At 47.6% G+C, this 23945-nt stretch overlaps 1 protein-coding gene across 2 annotated transcripts; it reads right to left on the minus strand.

Moving 5' to 3' along the window:
- Window positions 1-11098: 11098 nt before the first annotated feature.
- On the minus strand, window positions 11099-21509 carry LOC128269708 (non-lysosomal glucosylceramidase). Of its 2 annotated transcripts, none has more exons than XM_053007100.1 (7): window positions 21237-21509; window positions 17743-18012; window positions 13096-13610; window positions 12770-13025; window positions 12477-12705; window positions 12280-12409; window positions 11099-12216 (listed from the first exon to the last, which is right to left on the minus strand). In XM_053007100.1, exons 1-7 carry the CDS (start codon window positions 21404-21406, stop codon window positions 11111-11113), a joined length of 2676 nt encoding a protein of 891 aa, XP_052863060.1. In that variant the 5' UTR covers window positions 21407-21509; the 3' UTR covers window positions 11099-11110. The 2 variants fall into 2 exon arrangements, with proteins under 2 accessions (XP_052863060.1, XP_052863059.1); XM_053007099.1 differs by having other exon boundaries at window positions 13096-13667.
- Window positions 21510-23945: the final 2436 nt, after the last annotated feature.

The following is a 23945-nucleotide window of genomic DNA, read 5'->3' on the forward strand; positions in this document are numbered from 1 at the left end:
CTCCTGAGCGCCGAGAGCCAGTAGGGCCAGAAGTACACAATGTTGTCGTCTGCACATCGTTTCGAAAAGTGTCGCCGATCAGTCGCGCGTCCTGATCATATAAAGCTTACCGTAGATGACAATCGCTGCACGGGGTTTGCGTGGATCGCTCCAGCTTAGCTTCAAAACATGGTGCATCGACACGTGCCCTATCTTTTACATGAAATCGTGCACTGCGAAACGTATCTACCATCTGAATTAATTAGAAACCAAAACAGTGCAGGAAGTTTAATCAGAAAAGAGAAAAATAATGCCCTTTCTACCAACAGTTTGTTCTAAAACAGAAATCATTCACTACAATGTTGCGTGGTTCCCAAATTTGGCTTACTTGTGTTGGCTAATCTTATCGGTCGAAATTAGTTAACTATGGCTTGTCCACACATGGTGTACGGTACACACGGCACGTGTTTCCGCTATACTGTGTAAAACATGCAACTTCAATACCCGTGTTCGGTGTTTTGCGACATCTGTTTTTCTGCACGACATAGACAACAAATATCATATTTAGTTAGGCCAATTGTCGGGATTCGATGTATTCGATGATATTTCAAACTTGTGATCTAGTTGGCAAGTGGATCTCAAATGAATGTCCCACCAACTATCCGGTACGTAACTACGTAACTACGTACTGCAACAGTCCGATCGACAATCAGCTGTTTAACGTCTAGACGATGAAAATTCCATCCATGGGAGTTTGTAGGTTTCTTAAAGTTCCTGCACGACGAATACTACCGATACCTGTCGGATAAAATCAAATTACCCAGTGACCGAGAAACAATATTTCTCGATAATTTTCTCGAGTTTATTTTATGGCAAGCACTGAAGACTCAAGTACCTGAGAATATTTTTGGGACAGCTTGCGACCAAGTTTCTTATTAGTAGTTTCTTATTAGTCATAATAAGAGTATTGTTTGCAATTAGAGGGTTCGTTCTTCACAAGCTAGAAGCCGTGGTTATGTTGAAAGCTGTACGTGTAAGTAAGCAGCGTGTGCACTGCGAACAAGACAATTGCCTAGCCCGAAGGAACGTTGTAACATAGCTTTAGAATACCTGTTTGATTTGAATACAGAAAATGAAGAATTTTACACGAGGTTCTTACAGCGCTGCACGTGGACGGCATCTGATGTATCCGAAACAGAAAAGTGATAGAAAGTGGTCGCTATCACGAGCTTAACTTGCGTCTGGCTCAACAGACCAGTAGTTACGTTATATGTTACATGTTGTATATGTGAAATCTTGTATCTTGTGGAGCAATCTGTCGAAACTGTGCTTGTCGTCGTTCGCTTTGATTATGGTGATGATAAGATTAAAAAACATTGAGAAAATGAAAATACAAAAATATTAATAATAATTATAATGAAAGAGACTAGATAGATTTGAGACACGCGCGCGGAAATGAGGAAGTGGTGGGCATTCTGTAATAGAATCGTTGGTGTCAATTAGCGAAAAGCAGATGATAAGGCTCATGCTTAACGGTCGCACCACATTATCAACCAATGGTAACTGGAGGTGTGCACTATAAACAGAGCAAGAGAAATCTTCTGCGCTCCGGAGAGTGGACCCTCCCTTTTAAGTGGGGACATCATGCATTGTCTAACACTTTAAGGGATGGCGACCGTTGTAAAAGGAGAGAAGCTAGATGCCATGGTTCTGGGAAGTTTGCCCCCATGCCCCCTCTCGTTGATTTTTTTAAATTTTGTAATTATCGATAGATAAATCCGTCCTTCTCAAACCTATGCAGGGGTAAGAGGTGGGACTTATCATCATCATCAGCTATCTCGCTAAACAACTCTGTGCATGTGCATGCAAAAGCGCAGTTACAGAATCGACCTTGAAAGGCGGTATAAATTGCAGCAGAGTCATCAAGGCATCAGTATTCCTCTATCGCATCGCCATGCTGAATGTGCTTTTCACGCTACAATTCCTAATTCTACCGATATGGGGATTGCAAGCTTCGTTTGAAAGTATCGAGCAGGTGGATGGATTTGATGTATTCGAAAGCACTTTACGGGTGCGCAAGTTTAACAGTACGACCACAGTAGCTAACGGAACTATAACATTGAAAAGAATTATAGACGACAACATTTTAACGGTAAGTAGTGTTGGCAGTTCAGTGTTTAAATCGGTTAAATTAAAGTTTACATTGTCTCAAATGCCTTTCATCCAATCAGACGAAAACGGCCTTCTTTCGCAGCAGTCTTGGCAATCAACAGTTCAATCTTCGCCCAACAAAGCTTCCCGCGACCGGGGCATGCCAGTTTATGAAACGATTCTACGAAGAGTTCTCCAAATATGTCACGGGTGTCATAAACCTGCCGCCCAAGGACGAATGCCCGATCAAGCCCTTAACCGTGACACTTTTGAATAAAGTGTTTCCTGCGGACGCTGTCCCACCAATAACGCCGGACGGTCTCTGGAAGGCCGTTATGTATATGACAATAGACAACGTCGAAAGGGAAATGTTTCATATTGTTTTTAAAATATACCGTGACGGTGGTTTTGGTGGTTAACTGTTCAGTTACTTTTGATCCGCCGTTATCCTTCAGCCTTTTCTCAAATAAAAACTGTAATCCTTTATCGAAAAAACAAATTAAATAAGCACGTCCATACAGAGTTTTATACCTAAAGTGGCGCTAGGCACTATTTACAGTGAGTGTGGGAACCACTATCCCGTGAAGTATCTATTCTGGACACAATATTTCCATGGGGTGCAGTTTATTCTATCACGTTGCGAGCACTCTGGGCAGTGTGGATCAGCTAACCACCGGACGTCGTTGAAAAGCCTCGCACTACGATCGAGCTGCAAGCGTACATAGACGCCGTGCCCATTTTAGCATAATATTTTTTCGTACACATTAAACGGCTATACTCATAACCAGTCGAGCGATCGCCAAACCAAGTAGTAACAAATAACATCAGTGTTATTAATGGAACCCGTAACAACCGCTTTCCACAATCCTTTAGGCACAACCGGTGGTATGACTTCGGGAGGAAAAGCTAAATCTAGCACGTGCATCTGTCGTGCGGAAAGCGGACACTCGCCTTCCGGTGGAGGGTTTACAAGTTTAGCCATCTGTTCCGGGTAGCGCTGATGCAGTAGATCCATAAAGGCGCATACTCCTTGTGTTGGTAACTTCATTGGGTAGTGGTTAAACTGCTGGTTGCCCAACCTGCTGTGGAAGAAATCGAGACGGAACTGGACGAGACGGGTTTGGTAAGCGAACTTCCACAATCCAGTCAGTTAGAGAGTCATTTTGAGTGTGCGTACCACTAGAGAATTATCCCTCGGCGTGATAAAAACAACCGTGCCGTTCAGTACGGGCAACGTTCGATTGTACTTCCTCACGCGCAGATTAAGCAGTGCATCTTCCTGGCCCGAAGTTTGCACGAAATCCTCGAACATCATTTGAACGGCCGACGCCTGCGCGAGCCATAATGCGGTCCATAAACATTTCAAATACATTGCGTTTGTTGGCACTACTACGCGATCGTTTCCTGTCTGTCACTCCTCTTATATAGTAGATGCTAGGCAACGTCGGTTAGATAGTAGAGAAAGCAGTTGAGACAAACGGCCAATTAACTCTGCTGAATTAACTCTTTTGAATAACAACAAGCGAAAACCACGAGACTTTAGGTGGTCACGTTAGCGCTTATCCACGTGATTGAGCAGACGTTCGTGTCTAGCGAAAATCATTCCTGATGTTAAAATCCATCCCTGATTCCTGATGGTAAAACATGTTAAATCGGATGACATGAACCTATAGCAATGGCTTACATTTACCCTAGGTTCCAAAACGTACATGTCCTATGAACAGAATGCGATGCGTCAGCGTTGGACGAACCACAATGCGATCCACAGTGGAAAAAGCATGGCGTATCAAATGGGGGCATGGCGCATGGCGCATGGCGTAGGATCAAATGTTCAACAGCAACCGGAATGTTGGCATCGCTTTTACCTTGAGATACGCAAAAATGTAAAGATCAAATGCTTTCACGCATTTCACGCGGTGTCGGAAACAACTAACCCGTGACGTATCTATTCTGGACACAATATTCCCATGGGGTGCAGTTTATTCGATCACGTCGCGAGGGCTCTAGGAAATGTGTATCAGCGAACCATCGGACGCCGTCGAAAAGTCTCGCAACATGATCGTGCTGAGTGCTGGAGGCGTTCATTAATTCTTTATTCAAAACATATGGTACTGCAACGTGGCCACTTTCACATATTACTGTTTTCGTACACACTTACCGGCTATACTCATAACCAGTCGAGTGATCGCCAAACCAAGTAGTAACTAATAACATCAGTGTCATTAATGGCACCCGTAACAACCCCTTTCCACAATCCTTTCGGCACAACCGGTGGTACGACTTCATGAGGAAAAACTAAGTCAAACAGGTGCATCTGTCGTGCAGCAACTGGACACTCGCCTTTCAGAGGAGGGTTTACAAATTTGGCAATCTGTTCCGAGTAGCGCTCATACAGTAGCTCCAGAAAGTCGCACACTCCTTGTGTTGGTAGCTTCATTGGGTAGTGGTTAAACTGCTGGTTGCCCAAACGGCTGTGAAAGATATCGACACGGAACTGAACGGGACGGGTTTGGTAAGCGAACTTCCGTGTGCATCCAGCCAGTATGAGAGCGATGTTGAGCGCACGTACCTTTAGAAAGTTGTACTGCGGCGAGAGAAAATCCACCGTGCCGTTCAGTACGGTCTCTGTTCGATTGTACTTTCTCACGCGCAGATTCAGCAGTACATATTCCCGGCCCAAAGTTTGCACAAAATCCTCGAACATTATTTGAACGGCCGACGCCTGCGCGAACAATAATGCGATCCATAAAAATTTCAAATACATTGCGTTTTTTAGCACTACTACGTGATCTTCTCGTGTATGTCATTCCTCTTATATAGTAGATGCTAGGCATCGTCGCTTAGATAGTAGAGAAAGCAGTTGAGACAAACCGGTAATTAACTCTGGTGAATATTTTGAATAATAACAACAAGCGAAAATCACGAGGCTTTAACCACGACCACGAGGTGGTCACGTTAACGCCTATCCACGTGATTAGGCAGATATTCGTGTCTGGTGAAAATTATTCCTGATGTAAAACATGTTAAATCGGATGTCATGGGCCGATAGCAATGTCTTATTTTTATATTTGGTTCCAACACGCACATGTTTTAGGATTCTTCTTAGCAGCAATCCTTAGCTCCAATAAATGAAAATTTATTTTATTTTTTTTTTTTTTTTTAGTTTGATCAAACAGCATAACATACACACCAACAGAGGGACAAGTAGTAAGAACAATCAAGCGTTGTGTAATGAACAACAAAAAAGAGCGCGTCTAAAGAAAAGAAATAAAAGCTTTTTTGCACTAGTTTACGGACATGTTGAAGTTCATTATCGGTGATGCACGGTTAAAAGTTCTAGCAATGCTGTTAAGCGGATTGATTCGAAAGGAGGAATGATTTGAGAAGACATCCAACTCGTGAGTGGCACGTCTGCGAATGACCCGTTCGGGTGCGTAAATGTTGACCTTCGCGAACAGGATGGGAGAACTAATTTTAGCCGTTAAGAGTTTGAACATAAAGAGAGCACAAGATGTCAAACGCCTATGATTAAGAGGACGAATACCAAGACAACCAAAAGACAAAGTACATTATAACTAGGAAGATTATTGAAAGAGAACCAACCCGTCCTAGCTAAGGCCACTCTTGTAAATCTGAAAATTTTGAATAAAATAAGTTTTAAGTAGAATATGTCCTTTGTGCATCGCTAGAACCCCCGATGATAAAGCTGTCGATAAACAACCAACAACCCCCCCGTAAAAACTAACCGTCACAGAGACCATGAGAGATTAAAATTGTCTCAGGTGCAGGCTAAGACTGCTCAGCGGTTGTCGTCGAATAAGAAGAAGTGGGAACCAGTGAAGTACAATTTATACATATATATTCTGGACATAATATTCCAATTGAGTGAAGTTTATTCGATCACGTCGCGAGGACTCTGGGAAATGTGGATCAGCAAACCCGTCCGATGGTTTGGCTTACAACCCGATCAGCAAACCCGTCGAAAAGTCTCGCAACACGATCGTGCTAAGTGCTGAAGGCGTACATTAATTCTTTATTCAAAAACTAAGATACTGCAACGTGGCCATTTTTACACCTTACTTTTTTCGTACACACTATACGGCTGTTCTCATAACCAGTCGAGCGATCGCCAAACCACGTAGTAACTAATAACATCAGTGTTATTAAAGGCACCCGTAACAACCGCTTTCCACAACCCTTTAGGCACAACCGGTGGTATGACTTCGGGTGGAAAAGCTATGTCCAGAACGTGCAGCTGTCGTGCAGCAACCGGACACTCGCCTTGCGGTGGAGGGTTTACAATTTTAGCAATCTGTTCCGGGTAGCGTTCATACAATAGCTCCATAAAGTCACATACTCCTTGTGTTGGTAGCTTCATTGGGTAGTGGTTGAACTGCTGGTTGCCCAAACTGCTGTGGAAGAGATCGAGACGGAACTGGACGGGACGGGTTTGGTAAGCATACTTCCGTGTATATCCAGCCAGTATGAGAGTACCACTAGAGAGTTATCCTTCGGCGTAAAAAAGGTCACCGTGCCGTTCAGTACGGCCAACGTTCGATTGTACTTCCTCACTCGCAAATTAAGCGGTGCATCTTCGTGGCCCAAAGTTTGCACGAAATCCTCGAACATCATTTGAACGGCCGACGCCTGCGCGAACAATAATGCGGTCCATAAAAACTTTAAATACATTGCTTTTGTTGGCACTACTATGTGGTCGTCTCGTATCACTCCTTTTATATAGTAGATGCTGGGCAAAGTCGCTTAGATAGTAGAGAATGCAGATAAGGTAAACAGGCAATTACCTCTGGTGAATTACCTCTTTTGAATAACAACAAGCGAAACCCACGAGGCTTTAGGTGGTCACGAATGTCCACGTGATTAGTCAGACATTCGTGTCTGGTGAAAATCATTCCTGGTGTAAAACATGTTAAATAGGATAGCATGGACCGATAGCAGTGGCTTACATTTACCCTTGGTTCGCACACTTACATGTCTTATGAATCTCCTTTTCATGTTACGCTAGCTCCAATATATTCTCCAAATTGGTTTTAAACCAAAACCAAAAGCCAGACGAAATTGCTTTTAAGTAGAATATGTAGTTTGCATCGGCTTTGCAGTATTTCTTATGCGTGTTTATTTTACTCATTACAACGGCTTGTTGCACAATAAAGCATTCGATTCATTCGTTGTTGCAATGTCTTCGTAAGGTGTGCCACACGTCTGAATTCATTCCCATTGGTACGATCGCCAGACCAAATAGTAGCTGATACGTTCTGTGTTGTTTTGCCTGCCTGTAAGTATACCTTTCCACAATCCTTTCGGCATGACCGGAGGGAGCACTTCGGATGGAAAGGTAAGGTCCAGCACGTCAAAGTTACGTGGTAAAAGCGGACATTGGCCTTCCACCGAAGGGATGATAATTTTTTCCACTTGCTCACGATAGTTCGTGTACAGACTATTTATGAAAGTGCATATACCCGCCGTGGGAAGCTTCATCGGGTAGTGGTTGAACTGCTGATTGCCCAAGCGACTGTAAAAAAGATCAACACTAAACTGAATCCGCGGAACAATCCGCATGTCAAATACTGTCCGTGACCAGCGAAAGCCCTAAACATAAACTCACCAGGTACGAGTCATCTGCTGGTACACGTAAGTAAGCGGTCCCGTTTAGCACGGCCATTGTTCGGTTGAACTTTCGCACTCGGATGTCAAATTTCATCAGATCCTGTCCTGAGGTTTGCACAAGATCCTCAAACATTATGTGAACAGCGAATGCATGCACAAACCACAACCCGATTAACGGAAGCGAATGCATGGCGTTTGTTGGCCATATGATCTTCGTGGAGCATTGCATTGAATATATATGTGGGAAGTTTTGCTATCGAAAACTACTGATCAAATGTTCAACACAACGTGGTATCGTGTATTCATTGAGGTACACAAAGATGTGACGATAACATGGTTGCACGCATTTTAAATGGAGCGGCGAACAAGGCACATTGCATTAATTAAGCTATGCAATTAAGACAAATCAATGAAGACTTTCAAAAATTGAAAGTGAAATGATCAATATTTATTAAACTATTTTTTTACTGTAGGGACACGACAATATTGTTGCGGCATCGGCGTCATTTTCGAAACCATAAAACTTATAAACACATAAAAACTATGATACGAATTGGGAACATTGGTTGATCTCGATCCTAAAAATGATTCTATGCCCAATCCATCACTTTCCAGGATATGTAGTAGCTGACCAGTTCCGTATCGTTTATCGATGCACGGAGCAGAACCTTCCACAAGCCACTTGGTGTATAAGGAGGGAGTAATACGGATGGAAACTCCAAGTCGAAAATATGCATCTGCCGCGTAGTGATCGGGCACTCACTTCGCGCAGGAAAGTTTACTACAGGCACTATCAAATCATGGTATTGGTCATGAATATTGTCGATGAAATCACAAATACCTTTCGTCGGCAGCTTCATTGGATAGTGATTAAACTGTTGATTACCCAATCGGCTGTGGAACAAATCGAAGCTAAACTGAAAGTGCATGAAGAGTTTAACAAATGATTAGAACGAGTTAGGCACACGCACAACATGAGCATACCATCAGCGTGTTGTCCGTTTGTTTCAGAACGTGCATCGTACCGTTCAGAACTGTTGTCGTTCGGTTGAACTTCCTGGCGCGAACGTCACTCAGTAAATACTGTTGGCCCAAAGTTTGCTCGAAATTCTCAAACATCGCTCGGATTGCCGTAACTTGTTGGCCAAAGCAAAGGCTTACGAAAACTATAATGATTCTCATACTGCTCATGGAAAATATTCTTGTATCCTTGAACATTTCCTTCAACTATTCCAGCTATATGTGACAACAAACTATATACGATTGAGAGGTTGTTAGAACCAACTGTACCTGTTGACATGCCCTGCGTGACAAATTTTCATTGATTACATCTTGATACGTGTAGATCAAACATTCATGGAGACAAACAATCTAACTACCAGCACAAGTAACGTTATCAAGTGGCACTGCACGGAATAGTATAATGAAAATGTTGGCGAAATTGTTTGAAAAGCTATTAAGTGAAACAGAGTGCGATCACTTCTTATTACGAACCTACTCTGGTGAAAAGGTCAATTGGAAAATTTATTTGGTTCGTCTCTCTGCACTACTGTGGCTAGGACCTGGCCCACTCAGAAACATCGAACAAGACATCATTCGCTAAACATTCTAACATATCTGGTAGCTTTCGGAAATAGTTCTTCATCCCGAGTTCGCCCAGCCAACCGCAGGGCCTGCATTGCCGATCAATTACCGCAGAACGAGAATTTAATCCCATCAATTTGAACACCGTCCTCACGAGCCTTGAAGAATCGTCCTGCGGCTTCTGGAGAATATCCTGCAGCCTCAGCAGAAACTGTTGATGGAATACCGCACTACGAAAAGCTAACTGAAAGCATTGTGCGTATTTGCTGGCGTGTGTGTATTGTGAAGGAATAAAACAACCGTCCAAAGTGGAACCTCTGTTCTACGAATGGCACGACTTGGAATTTAAAAATGTTTCATAATTAGTTTTGTGTTTTGTGTAAAAATGTGCCAATTCCAATTCCTAATGTTTTTCTATTTCTGAAAAAAAAGTACCAAAATATTTAAGTTTTAAACCCACCTTGCACGCAATGTTGTCCGTTTCCTGCTCACGTTTCGGTTTCTCTTTCGTTTGCTCTCAGTAGGCTATGTTGCCTGTCTCGCTTACCTTTCCCTACAAGTTTTGTGCAAACCGTGTGCAACGTTGCAGGGCTTTACTCTCTGCCCGGCGAAAAAGATACATCTCTTCATTCGAAAACGAAACCAACGGACGAATTCAGCAGAGATTAACAAACGAGCATTGAACGAGCCACGTTTTTTCCACGACCCACCACGATATTCGGCAATTTAGTTTCACATTACAATAGCATTACCATCGAGGTTTTATTTTGTACAACATTCACGCACAAGTGCTACACATCGAGAGGTTACGAGGGCTTCTCCGATGTAAATTATACATTTCTGTTTTTCACTATCACGTTCACGTTTGGTTGTCAATAAATAGCTTTGCTAAGGTTTTGTTTTGTTTCTACTGCAATATATGTGACTAAATTTGCGCGAACGACCGAAACAATAAAATACATGTATATTTTGTAGCGTACCAACATTACATTAATAAAAACTGAACATTTTTCCCGACGCCAAACGGCGTTTAACAAAATTTCGGATCGTACCCTCGTACTAGAGCTCGTGGTTGTCCCGCCATTTCCACAAAACCCTTGCCAGCTTAAACACCCAAACACACATCGATTACACCAATTAAGCGATTAGAAACTAAGAGCTAAGGTGCACAATTCTGGCATTATCTTTCCGATTCATCGCGGCGCAAAGCCCTTCCCCGTCGGACCAGATGCTGGCAGTTACAAGCGCACGCTACGATACTGTTAATGAAGGACTTAAAGAACGCTCGCATCGATTGTCCCATACGTTCCATGGTGCTCTAACGGAGACACTCACGATTGACTAATGACTAGAGACTTGCAACCGACGGAGTGGTACTGTTTGTAGTGAGCCTTTCAAAATATTGTCAACATTTACGACATACGTCCCTAACCCAGAACCGATAGTGTGTACGAAACGTAAAAAAGGCAGTGTCCGAAAAAGTTTTAATCGTTACCCTGCCCTGCGTGTACTGTGAAGTTATCACCAGCGGTGGAAAGTATCTCTCCGTATGATCGGCGCGTCCGCGTCCCTTGCAGACACTACTATTACCGGAAGGCCGCCAAAGCTAAGCATGTTATGTTTTGTAACGAGCAGCGTCGCGCGTTTGTTCTCCGAGAATATACCCAGCTAAATGCAGCTCCTACGTCCCGCCACTGCCGCCTTCGGCAGCACTAGAGAAACCTGCTCTTGAGAAACACCTCATCACCGCCAAAAAACCACGCGTCTCAGTTTAGTCACGACGAAGCTTCCGCAATTCCCACGCCATCTGCATGGACCATATACTTAGCGGTCGCATGTACCCAATCGCCCGGTAGTGCCGTTCGGCATAGACCGCCTCGGGCGTCTCAAAGTTCATCCCAATCTTCTCCGACAGCGAGCGGTACAGGCCCCCGGCCGTCTGGAACGCTTCCTCGAACATCCCCTCGTGGATCATGGTCGCGGCCAACGCATACGTTACACCCGTCCACACCTCCTCGCCCTGAATGGTGGACACATCCGGTCGGCCCTCCTTGTTCGGTTGCGCGCTCGGCACGTAGCCGTTCACAGCGCCAAGATTGCCACCACAGAAGCGCATCACGTTATTCTCATAGATCGTGCGCATCGCCAGCCGGACGTTCTCCTTCGGGAACACGTCATAGTCGAAGCCACACGAGCGCAGATACCAGTGGCCACACAGCTGGTCCGACATGATGCTGTTCTTCGAGGCACTCTGCGCGTCAAACTTGTAGTACGTTCCGTTCCACAGTTTTTCCTCGAACGACGCTCGACCCTTCTCGAGGATCGCCTGATACCGCATGCCGTCCTCGGTTTGATCGAGTAAACTGGCCATCGTCACCATACAGTGCAAGCTGGCCAGCCACAGCCCCCCGCAGTACGCACTCGGGCCATCCATCACCCAGCTATCGTACGTTTGGTCGGGGGCCCCGCTATTCTCGATCAGCCCATCGTCGTCCTTGTCCCACTCGAGCGACCGCTCCAGCACCAGCTTGCAGGCGGGATACATCGCCTTTAGGTACGTCATCGCGTCCATCAGGTAAACTTTACCGTTCGTCTCATTGATGTACATCGAGGCCGACTTACGGTTGGCCGCCTTCTTCTCCGCAGCCTCCGCGGACGCCCGGTGCCGATTGTCCTGGATGTACGTATCGTACATGCTTTCCTTGTCGATGAACTCGATCGAGCTGAACTTGCTGGCGTTCTCCGCGTTCAGCTGGGCGTAGTGATTGAGCGTGTAGTAGTCACGGTACACCTGCAAGATGAACTTGATGTTCAGATCGCGCCACTCCGACACGTCGTGGATCGGATAGGCGTTAATCAGATCGAATGGTTCCTCAGCTGAAAAACGAGATGAGCGTTGATGAGCGCATGACGCCATATTGACCACACGTTAGCTCCTACCCGGATCACCGAGATCGTGCGGAACGGAATTTTTGATCTTCCTCGGAATGACTTTCCCATCGTACAGGTGTTTGCGTCCTTCGCTGATTTCGCGCTCTATACTATCCTTGTAGTCGTACTGGATGCTCACCTGTCCACGGAAACACAACGCAATGAACAACACATCCTGGGAAGGGCAACCCCCGTTACACACGCACCTGCAGATTAGGCCACAAGCTGGCTAGGGCATGCGACGCATAAAAATGTACATCGTAAGTGGTATACATTCGGTACTCATGCCCCTCGAGGTACGAATAACGGCCGTACGCCAGGCGCGGGTCATCGTACGGGAGGTCCGAGTCGTCCGCCGTGAACCAAACGCTGCCACCGTCCGCTATGAAGTACAGCTCGTTGAAGATGGCACTCTTGTACCAATCGGGCAGATCTCTGAAATGGCACAAACGTAGCACCTGTGGAGCCGCTCCAGAAGCCAACCTCGCGACACACTTACGCATCTTCCAAGATTGGCCGCTGCCACTCGTCGATCAGTCGCTCCCACTTGCCGTAGTTACTGAGCGCATAGTCCGACAGCATCGGCCCGGCGTCGCCCGTCTTGCCGAAGTACTTCGTGTAGTAGCGGTAGTACTCTTTGCCGCGCTTCTGAAAGTGCACCTTCGGCATGTCCCAGACGAGGGCAAACTGTAGCTCGGACGTGGTGCCCGGTTGCACCAGAATCTGTCCACTGACCGCGGCGGCCACATCTTTCGCTGGAAAAGTAAAGCAAAGATGTAGTAGTGTGTTGTCACCGCCGACTCCCGATCGTCGACCGTCTCGTACTTTTCACGGTTTCGTCCACCGACTGCTCCGACAGGTGGCCACGTTCCTTCAAGTCGTTCCACAGGCGTTCACCGTTGCCGCTCGGGTCGAACCGCTCGCAGCGCGTCAGATTGATCTCCGACGAGCTGCGGCAGCTCACGCAGTACGTGCACTGCATATCGGCGATCGTCTGCCGGATGCTGACGCCGCGTGCCAATCCCTGCGAGAACGCACTCGTCTCGGCGGCTCCCTCCGCGTCCTGCTTCTTCGTGCCGGTTCCGTTGCGGAACGTGAACGTGATCGTTACCTGCCGATCGCGATCGCACACATTCTCGACCGTCCACACGAACACCCCGCACGGCAGTGAGCTCTCCTTGTAGTCGTGCGGAATGATCGGGGACACCTGGCGCTGCACCAGCCGCACCCCGTACTCGCTGAGGTCGTACTCGGACCAGGCCCGCGGATACAGTGCCGTGTAGGAGCAGCGTGACGGGTCCAGGCCGCTCTCCCAGCTACCGAGCGGTGTCTTCGGGCGACTGGAACGACGCGGTTTGGCGCCAGAACGGGTCGAAGAATGTTCGTTAGTCCGCTGGCTGACCGAGGTCGATCGAGGCTCGGCGAAGGGTTAGGTGATGATGATGGTGATGATTAAGCGTGGGATTAAGCGTGTGACGAGTAAGCAAAAGCGATGTGCGAAGATCGCGATCGATCGACGCGATCGACATTCCGTGGAGGGTCAAGCAAGTTTGTTAGTAGAGCAGCCAGGGCCATCGTGAATGGAAAATTGGAAAGCGTGGTTAGCGTAAAGACGGAGAAGCGTTAGTCACACTTGCGCAAGCGAACGATAAGTGGGTTAATGTAATGAAACGAGTTATACTGTAAGCGGCAAAATTAGGGAGTGCAACTAAAAACCACAGCAAGCACCATAAAAGCAAGAAGCGCATAAATCAGTGTAATATTCTGCCCACTAATACCAAAAGCGGCATCAGATTCGTGGTGGGCAGGACGGAGTGGCCAATAAATGGAGCATTTTTCTGCTCATTACCGCGCCGTCACCGTTCATTCGAGGAGGTTCCATAAAACGGCCAACACAGTTACGGGACGGGTGGTAATAACTCTTTCTTACCGAAGCGTGCAAAATTCGTAGCGTAGCGCCGTGCAGTACGCGAAAATGGTTTATTTCGTCCGTAAAAATGTCACACGCCGTTATGTATTAGGATTTGCGGCATTTCTGGTCGTTCCAACGCTTCCCGTAGGTCCGTTGTCTTAAAAAATATAATTGTTCTCCGCTTCCAATTATTTCTCCTGGAGTGCCATCGGACCCGTGGCCCGCTGGGGCTTGAGCACAGCAAATGGTTTTCAAATATTGGCATCAAACATCCCAACATCCTTCCGAAGGCTCACACAGAGAGCAAACAGGGCGCACCCCTAGAAATTACGCCACGCCATTCGCGGTCTCAAGTGCATTCGTTGCACCGATATGGGTCGCATCTTGCTGGGTTTTCTACCATCCGTGGCCAACCGAGGATCGTCACTGGGCACCGTGGGGGTCGTTGGGTTTGAGAGCACGATTCACGTAACTTGGCACGCACTCATAACCCCTCCGGCAAATAACGGGCGGCGAGCGGCGTGATTAAGAGGGTTTCAACACCGTTCGGACCGAGAAGGGTTTGGCATCGGTGCCATGTTTGTTTGGACTCCATCTTCCAGCCGCTGGCCCCCGGCCAACCTCGACAAGCGAAGCAATCCGATGGCGATAATGACGCGAGGAAGGTGTGTGTGCAACATGCCGGCTAATGGGTTAATCGATGCTCATTAGCGCGGCGTAGCTGGTGCCCAGCGAGGTGTCTCTGATTCGGAATTTGAAATTTTCACGGTCTCCATTAATTTTCTTTCGACATCAACTGGACAACAGATTGACATGCATTAACCGTCAGGGAACAGATACACCATTAAAGTAACATAAATCAACCGTCTTAAATCGAGCGGTAAAACCACAAAAAGGCTGGGGTAAAAACAATTAGACCCTTTCGAACCGCAAAACTTCATGTTGGCGCGTTGGCCGCAACACATAAAACTGAAACCTTATATCCCGAACCCCTTTCCCAGCCTGGGGGCCGCCCCGGCCTCAACAAATGGGCCACCGGCATGAAACGCAACCTTCCGTTGGTTTTGAGCACGCGCCATCACCTCAAGGCACGACTTCCGAATGGCCACCTTAGGGGCGTGTGGGTTCCACGAAAGATGAGTTGTTAGGTTATTTATGGAACGACACACCGACGGGTTAAAAAAAACGATCCCAATATCGATGACACCGGTACGCCGAAGTATTTTAGCGGTGCGCGGTAGATTGGGAGACAAACCGTTCGCCAAACGATCGATCGATTTTCTCCTTTCACCAACGAGGACACACATCGAGGACGACGACAGGGCTCTCTCCTTCGCGATCGGGCCCCACCACTCCAGTCCAGTGAATGAGGTTAGTTCCAAGTTCCAAAATGTCTTCAAGTGCCGTGTTTTTCGCTCCAGACCACACACTCCCGTGACACAATCGTGCCGAGGTCGGAACGGTGCGCGGCACAATGCATTCGCCGGCAGGCAATGGAAGTAGAAAGAGAGCACCGCGCAAAGTAGAGAAGGAAACAAAAGAAAAAGCGACCGCCATTGCCACCCGCCTCCGGCCGCACGCAATCGATGGTGCACCGTTAATGGGGCTCCCTCCTGAGGGGCGTCCGGGGTTCGGGGGAGGCGAGGAATCGGCCAGACTGGCTGGCAACAGTGGAGAGCGAGTACGGAATCGCCGCCAGCCAGTAACGCAATCGCAATCCAATTCACCATCCCAGAGAGAGAGAGAGAGGCCGGCTTCCAGCTAAGCGCGTTGCATTGTCCCGGGGGTTGCACGTCCGTCGGGGTAATCTGCACAGTGCAGAAAGCGAAAGGACGATTGTTCGGAAAAATTAATCGGAGTGGAAAACGGAAGGCGGGAAACCCGTGAAACAAAGGCGAATTAAATGAATGCAGTGCTCCCGAATGCAACCGACGGTGAGGGCCACCAACCCTTTAAAGAGCGGCACCGTTAAAGTACATTAAGAGGTACTACTTCGGCCCACTTTGGGCGTTGCGAACCATTGAAATACATTTAAACTGCCCTGCAGAGCGGGATTTGTATGATTTGTTCGGTTGAGGGGAGTCCGCGTTTAAATTCCCACAAAAAAGGACCAAGCCCATAGAGGGATGAGAAATCACGCTGAATGCGGAAAATCGGCTTACAGCGTCATCAGCAAATGTACGTTCGGAACTTCGGAGGCAACGGAAACACTCCGCTGCTTCCTGCAGAGGACAGAAAAATAAATCAGTCCGCGCCGATAATGTTTACTTATCACTGTTACAACAGCAAAAGGATGATGGCCAAACCAATAAAAAGATGGCCGTCGTAAACAGATTGATGACGGTTATAAAACAGAACCCCACACATCAGCGCAAAAGCATCGGAAATCGTACGGAACGGAAAAGCATGCCATGCCTGGCAGGATGCTACGGAAATTGGCGATCCATTCATATGTTTGTAACATTGTTTTCCGCAAAGGTCACCAATTCGACAGTCAAAACATATTCGGCCACCCCAGGATCCTGGCAAGCTCGAGCAATGTATTTGTCTTCAGCACCAATGTCTGCCGCCAACGGTGGCGGTGTTTTCGACAAATCTCAGTCAACCATGCTGCCAGACACAAAACGACATCCACGACGACACGATTCGCAGACGGCACACCGAGCCTTACGTCACCACCAACACACACACATCAAAGATCCCGATGCCGACGCAAAAAGTTGAACGGGCCACGTAGAACCACCCGTTCGGTGTATTTTTGCATCCTGGCTCGGTTCGGCTGGGCGAAGGAGTAGAAAAAAAACGAAAATCCCCCCGGCTGGATGGCCACTTGCCAACCTTTGGCAGCCGCAGACCCGCAACACCAGCCTACTACTCGTAGCAGCCGAAGCAAAAGGATATTCAATTAGCCGCCGCCGCCGAGTGGGGTCTACAGGGCGGCGAAAACACACACTAACGGGTACGCCTTTGGCTTTGGCAGGCGACGATGGTTTTGTGGCAACGGGGCCACCTGTGCCCAACCCGACCGGATCCATCCCCGACGGCGTACGATTGGTCTGGTCACGGAATGAAATTACATTCAAAATGCCGTAAATTTTCCGAAACGAAAAGTGTTCGCGTAGAAAAGTGTGTAGAATGGCCGGAAGTTAGAAGTGAGAATGTTTCGTAAAACTAATGACATTCGATGGGATCCATGAATCTAATCCATCGGTGGGGTGTGTTTTCGTTAAATGTTACTTGGAAAAGTCAATTTTCTAAAGCGCACACCAAGTTTGACCAATTCGATAGCTCGGTTCCGTTAGTATGTTTAAAAATTATATTTTCCGATTAAGGAATCGGAAAAATCGGGCTCCATTGGACACACTTATCAAACATGCACGACTGGACGGACTGGAACCGGGCGGTAGCATGCAATCAACACACATTTACGGCGCGCCAGGCCCCAGCGGGTCAGCGCCAAACCAAACCAAAATAGCTAAACGGCGACGGTGATGATGATGATGATGATGATGGGCGGCGGTGTAACGCGGCCCGGCGACCCCGTAGCCCTGCACTCTCACCTGTAGGTCGACAGCAGACTCTGGAATATGGTGGCGCCAGCTTCGTCCTTAATGGTCACGATGAACTGGTTGGCGTGCACGGTGTTGTACTCGTACAGTCCGGGCCGGAGCTGATAGCGGCAGAACTCGCCGGCGAACCCACGGCCGATGGTGCCGGCCCCGATGCCACCGAGCGGGGCTCCGTAGATCTGCTTCGCGTTCTCCGTGTACAGGTAGTCCATCAGCACCTGGCGCCCTTCTCGCGATACCTTCCAGTAGTACGGAATATACCTACAAGACAGACAGACAGACAGACCGAGAGAGAGAATTAGACGGGTTAGTTCCTTTTTCGATGTCCACCAATTATTAACAGGTGACGGAGTTCTGATTTGCGTAGCGCCTTACGGGGGAAAGAGCCAAGAGAAAAAAACGCCCCAGAAACACTCGGGTGTCAATTAAACGGCCCAAACCGAATGAGCATTCGGTGGAGCATTAAATTGGGAACGCGTTTCCCATCTGGCGGGACTCATTTCGTGACAGCCATGTTGTTGACTCAAGCAATTTTCAATTAACTGTGAATTTAATTTAAGCCACCAAAGCACAGTTCGCGCGGCACAGCTACGATCGGGCTCGGGATTATTTTAAGAACCCACGAAAGGTTGTAAGAAAGTTGCCGATTGTTGGTGGCGTAAAATATTCAATTAAGCTGATGTATCCGATGTCAAACCGTGTGCCCCAAAACGGGCACGGGTCAATGGATTGTTGGAGAGTGACTGTGCCGCGAGTCACATCCAATCAGTCTCCATCTGCCGAGAACCGCCGGCCCGTGAAACCCGACACCGGCCAGAGTTTCTCGAGTTTCCATTTCTTTCTTGCTCTCGTTCCCACCCCTGGATACACCATGCCACGCTGGCCGCATTCATATTTGATTGGAAGTGATACTATTTCGCCATTTAGACCCACTTCGGGCGATTGTTATTTATGGTATCTTTCTCTGATTTATGGAACAGCGGACCCCCTGGGGCCGATCTGGCGGTCCGTTTTGAAAGTAAACAATTCGTGGCCGGGCCGGGTTTTTGATTGGCAGGTTTCAACCTCCGATTGGACTCGGTGGACACGCCGCCGCGTTTCCGGCTACTGTCGGCCTTGCGGTACGATCGCCGCAATGATCAATATTTGATCCGCCCAGCCCGGATGGGGCGGGGCGGTATGTTTACTGCTCAATTTCTGGCCGGATGCTGTGGCGTTTGGTGGTGGTCCACTCAGTCGGTGCGGTGCAACTTGTCTGCATACGGTAGCGATATGGCATCATCGTCAAAAGCCAAAGCGCTCCCGAGACCTCCAACGAGCGTAATCGATTCCAACCGACGGTGAAGCTCGAGCTCGAGAGTCACAGAAGCATCGGAAACCTAAATTTAGCCCCATGCTCTCGTGGCAGGAGGCCCGTACCACGGTCGCGCGCGCGTTGGACGGGAGCACCACTTGAGAAGTGTTTTGTTTCCGTGTCCGGGGTGCCACACCCTACATTTAGTACGACGACGACGACGACAGCGGCTTATGATGGGGCAGGCAAGATATTTTAGAGCATTGGCATCATAAGCACCACAGCGGGGCCAGATGGCCCCGGCTGGAGTAGCGTCCCCTGGAGAAGGTCATCTCCGATCGGTAGGAACTGCCCGATCCGATGTATTTTGTAACCAAAAAACAAACTCTTTCGACAGGACCTCCCACTGGGCATGGTGCAGTTGGGCGGCCATAAGGAGAGTGAAATGTTTTGAAACAATGCATCGCCGAGCAGGAAAAGTTGTTTTCGATCTCGCCACCGTTAGAAACTATGGCCAAGAAATGTGATATTCCGGGCACTGCTCTATCAGAATGTCAATGAAAGTCGTTCCCGCTATCCTAACAATTGAATCTCAATTGAGAAAACCCATAAACGAAGCACAACTTTGACCTGCATCTACTTTCCCGGCGCTCGTGGCGTTAATTAACCATAAGTGAAGGCGCTGTTGTTGACCCCCGGAACATAAGAGTACGTAACTTTGCTCGTTATCGCCTCGGTAGTCGCGTAGTTGATAAAAACGTTTGATGGGTTCTCCTTTCCCGGCCCGTTTCAACATCACACGCAAAGTGGCCGATCCATAACGATAGTATCAGTAAATGTATCCTCCACCGAACAAAGAAAACCCACGCCGGCAATTTAGATAGAACCGTTTGAAGGATCGACTCGAAGAGCTGGGGTCCACATAATTGCCCAGCGAAAGAAAGTGCGTTAACCACGGTGCTCGGGGCTCATGTTTCATATCTCAGATGCCGGGACCGACCGGACGGACATGGACCACGCACATCCACGACTTCATCATGCGTCGTACACACCCCGTGTGGCATAAAAGACGATCCATAAAAATGATAAATAAACAAACAAAACCAAAGCGGAAGAATGCGTTGAAGGCTGATTTATTGATGTTTCTCCATTAGGCAGAGATTGAATCAAACAGCAAACATTATCTAATGAACCGTATTACATCCCGAAGCTTTAGGCCCAATCCCCGAAACAGATAACACCGAAATTGGGTTAGCCTTTGTCGGACGTAATCGACAAAATTATTAACACCAAACACGGACCTTTCGCCGTGTGCCTTTTTTCGCGATTTGACGATGTGCGTGCCATTTCCTGAGCGTGTCTCGTCGTCGTCGTCATGGTGAAAGGAGCTTTGAAGTGGGCGATGACTTGTGTAACGCAATGTAAAATCTGTTTTATACCGTTTGACACAACCGCCGACGGCCACGGGACCACCGGATTTTGCTCGATGCTGGGGTCTGATCTGCACAAAAGCACCAGCGAGATATTGCACAATTTTGGGTTTCGCATTCACATGATTTCTTGAGCCTGTCGAGGAGAGAGAAAATCGATAATCCTGACCGTCAGCAGCCATCGGGTGGCAAGACCTTCCGGTGCGCACCAAGGATGGAAACAAACAAACCAGACATCAGCCACACACTGTCGTCATCCGCTTTTCCAAGTCCGGCCGCCAGACGGTCTGACTACAACGTGAGGGCAATCTTCTGCACGGTGGAATGTACAGAAACGAAGCCCAAACCACACCACGAGACCAAAAGTTTCGGCGATATTATTTACGCAATGTTCCGACGACCCAAGGCAACGCTTTCTGTTTAGCCAAATGTTTCACATTTATCACCATCCGCGAGGCTCGTTAAAAGCATTCTTCTCTCCGATGGCCTTAGCATAGATTTGTTAGCGCCGAGTAACAAAAAAAGGCGGGCGGCCATCATCCGAAAGTTGCAGGCCATAGATAGCAGAGCATCGGTCAGCGAGACAGGTTCCTTTTCAAATTTTTTATGCCCTCTCCACCACCCGCTTTGTGGAGCCCAATGTGGCCCTCGGCGATGATGATTTCATCACCGAGAGTGCCTCGCAGCGATCCCCGCCGGGCCTAGCCGTGACTAAAATGGGTGGGAAATGACCATTAGTAGACACCACGGTTGAAACTCACCGGAGCGCCATCGGGACAATGGGCAGCAGCTGGCGGATCGATGGGCGCAGGTTCTGGTTGCGGGTGTCGGTGAAGACATGGTCAAACCTGAGCTTTAATCCGTACGGCGGAACGGCGGCCACTTGTTGTTTAAAGTCTCCCATCGATTGCACACTATCGCCATCCATCATCACAGAGGGCCTGTTGGTTGCGGTGGTTGTTGTTGTTTGTGTCACGCGATGATTGTACACAAAACCCCCTCACGCGATTGCACGGCCGAGGCTGGACAATTTCAGGTCGTTCAACGGGGTAATAATCTTCTTGAAAAAACACACGACCGAGATTGGAGCACACACTCGAGCGGAAGCGCGAATCCTTGTCAACGCACAGGAAGGTCTTGGGGCCACCTGGATTCTGGTGTAATCTGGCGACACCTTTGCTGTGTTTTCTAATCTACCGGATTCAAGGACAAGGTGACACGCGATGGGGAGCTTCGACGGCGGTGCAATGTTCCCCAACAGAGAGCTAGTGCGAGAGAGCGAGAGAAATGCAACAATTTAGCTCCACAAACCGATAAAATAAAATCAGCTCGCCCCGGAGAGAGCGTGGCGGAACACTTTTATCACGGCGTTCGCGGGTCGGTACCAATTTTACAGCAACGCGGACACAACACACGACACAACCGCTCACGTTTACACTTTAACAAGTCCGAAAACATGTAAACTTATTAACAAGTCCGGAAAACGTAAATGTTTAAGTCCGAAAACATGTAAACTTCGACGTTATCACACCGCACGCACACGTCCGTTGATTTTGAGGGGGTCTATTCAATTATAGAGACTTTGAGTAATAGCTTAACATTTGTCTCTTTTAAATACTTAGTACTTTATCTCTAAAAAAAGTATATTTTCTCTCCTTTTGTTTATTTGTCAAAATTTTTTAAACGTCAAAATTTTATGAATGTTGGTTTTATTAATTTAACCGATTTTGGAAACTAACTTTGGCACTGGGAACCTGAACCTGACACCCGAGTCAAGTTGCGAAAATCCCGAAGGTAACTCACGAATTCATCCGGCACTCAATTTCTTCCTCGTTCCTACCCCCTCGAGCCAACAAGCTCGCGCTTCCGCAGAATCCGTGTGGTGTTTGTTCCTTTGTCGCTTTTTTTAATCGTAGCGGGCAAAGTAACTCACGAATTCATCCGTCACTCACGAGTACCTCGGGCACTCAATTATGTTCACTGGGTAAGAATGAATTTGAAAATCCCGAACAAATCCCGAACAAATGGTGCCCGCGAATGTGCTTCGAATATGTTTAAATTTTGAATTTTCTAGTAGAATTTGGCCAATTGTTTTAAACATTAAGTTTGTCCAATTGTCTGCTACAAATACTGTGAGTTTTTCTTCTTGCTTTGTATGCTGAAACCAGAGCAGTAGATGCACAAACACAACGTTGTATAGGGAAAAAGGTAATTTTATTTAGTTTAACTCCCGCCCGCGTTTACTTACAACGGTAATATTTACACTTGAACGTCCCTTCCCCCCTTCTAACAGCGTTGCAGCGTTCTACTGCCCGGCGTGCCACGTCCCGTGTGCACTAGTGTTATTGCATTTTACTGGTAAACAATAGGAAAGTGTTAGTTTGGCGCACGGTGTGCCCAGCGAGCCTTTCAGCACCTTCTTTTGCCTCGTTCGAAATTAAACACACAGAGGGACACCGACGTCCGCGTGGTATTTCGCACGTGGACCTTGATATGTTCCCTCGGCCAGTGTACATAAATAAACGCCACTAAAATACCGGCCGCTGCACTTACCCTAACGAGGTGCCCTGGAATAAACAATTCGGGCAGAGTAAAAACGTTAACTTGAAAAGCGTACAACATGCGTCCCCGTACATTGTCGCGCGATGAGGAACTATCGACGACGCCACGACGTTACACGCGGCTGCAATCGGAAGGATAAATAAAAGCTGCAGAGGACAGTAACGTCGAAATCGAGCCCTACTCTCCCTCTTCTGGTTTTCGCTAGTCACTAAAGGAACACATTGTTTCACATAACCTACGGCCCTGCTTGACGCGGCACGAAACGAACAGAAAAAACGGTCAAAAACTACTAAACCTAGGAGAAGTTACTTAGCAGCCCTAGTGCCTCTTCCGTTCCGTTTTGGTGGCTCTCCATCGGTTGAACACGTGGTTTACGGTTTATGATTGGCGGCGTTCCTCCGCACCGAACACAATGGTTGCAATAGGAAACTTGCACTGCTTGCCTCCTTCTAATGTAGCTGCGTGTGTAAATCTTTGAACGACGGATCCAGGATCAACGTTCGGAAGAGAGAAAATAATCTTAATTGCACTATCTATCGGCGAACAGCTCCGCGAAGGGGTCCGCTGCCTAATGCTATGGCTTATGCTATTGTTTTGTATGAATGTTGGCTGTGGCTGTGGTTGGCTGCGTATCATAAGTTACATCGAGTCTTGTCTTGTGGTGTGGTCTGGCTTAAGGCAGTCTGTCCGCGCACGCTGCACTCGTTAACGATTTATACAATCAGAAACAAAAAATGGATTTAAAAACATTACATCGCAATCCGAACTGATCGTAGCACAAAAACACGGTGACACGGTTAGGATGCCGTTGTCTTCCAGCGTGGCAAACGTCCAGTACGTTGCAGTACGATAGTGTGTGTAAATAAATATTAAAGCTTAGGTGGCCCCCTCCTTTTGCAAGCCAATCG

Source organism: Anopheles cruzii, chromosome 3 (genome assembly GCF_943734635.1).
Source record: "Anopheles cruzii chromosome 3, idAnoCruzAS_RS32_06, whole genome shotgun sequence".
Lineage (NCBI taxonomy): Eukaryota > Metazoa > Arthropoda > Insecta > Diptera > Culicidae > Anopheles > Anopheles cruzii.

Coding starts and splice junctions, on each gene's coding strand:
- LOC128269708 (XM_053007099.1), bottom strand. CDS start 21,406: ATGATGGATGGCGATAGTGTGCAATCGATGGGAGACTTTAAACAACAA. Junction 13,026..13,095: donor GGTGGACGAAACCGTGAAAA/GTACGAGACGGT, acceptor TTACTTTTCCAG/CGAAAGATGTGGCCGCCGCG. Junction 12,217..12,279: donor GCACGATCTCGGTGATCCGG/GTAGGAGCTAAC, acceptor CTCGTTTTTCAG/CTGAGGAACCATTCGATCTG.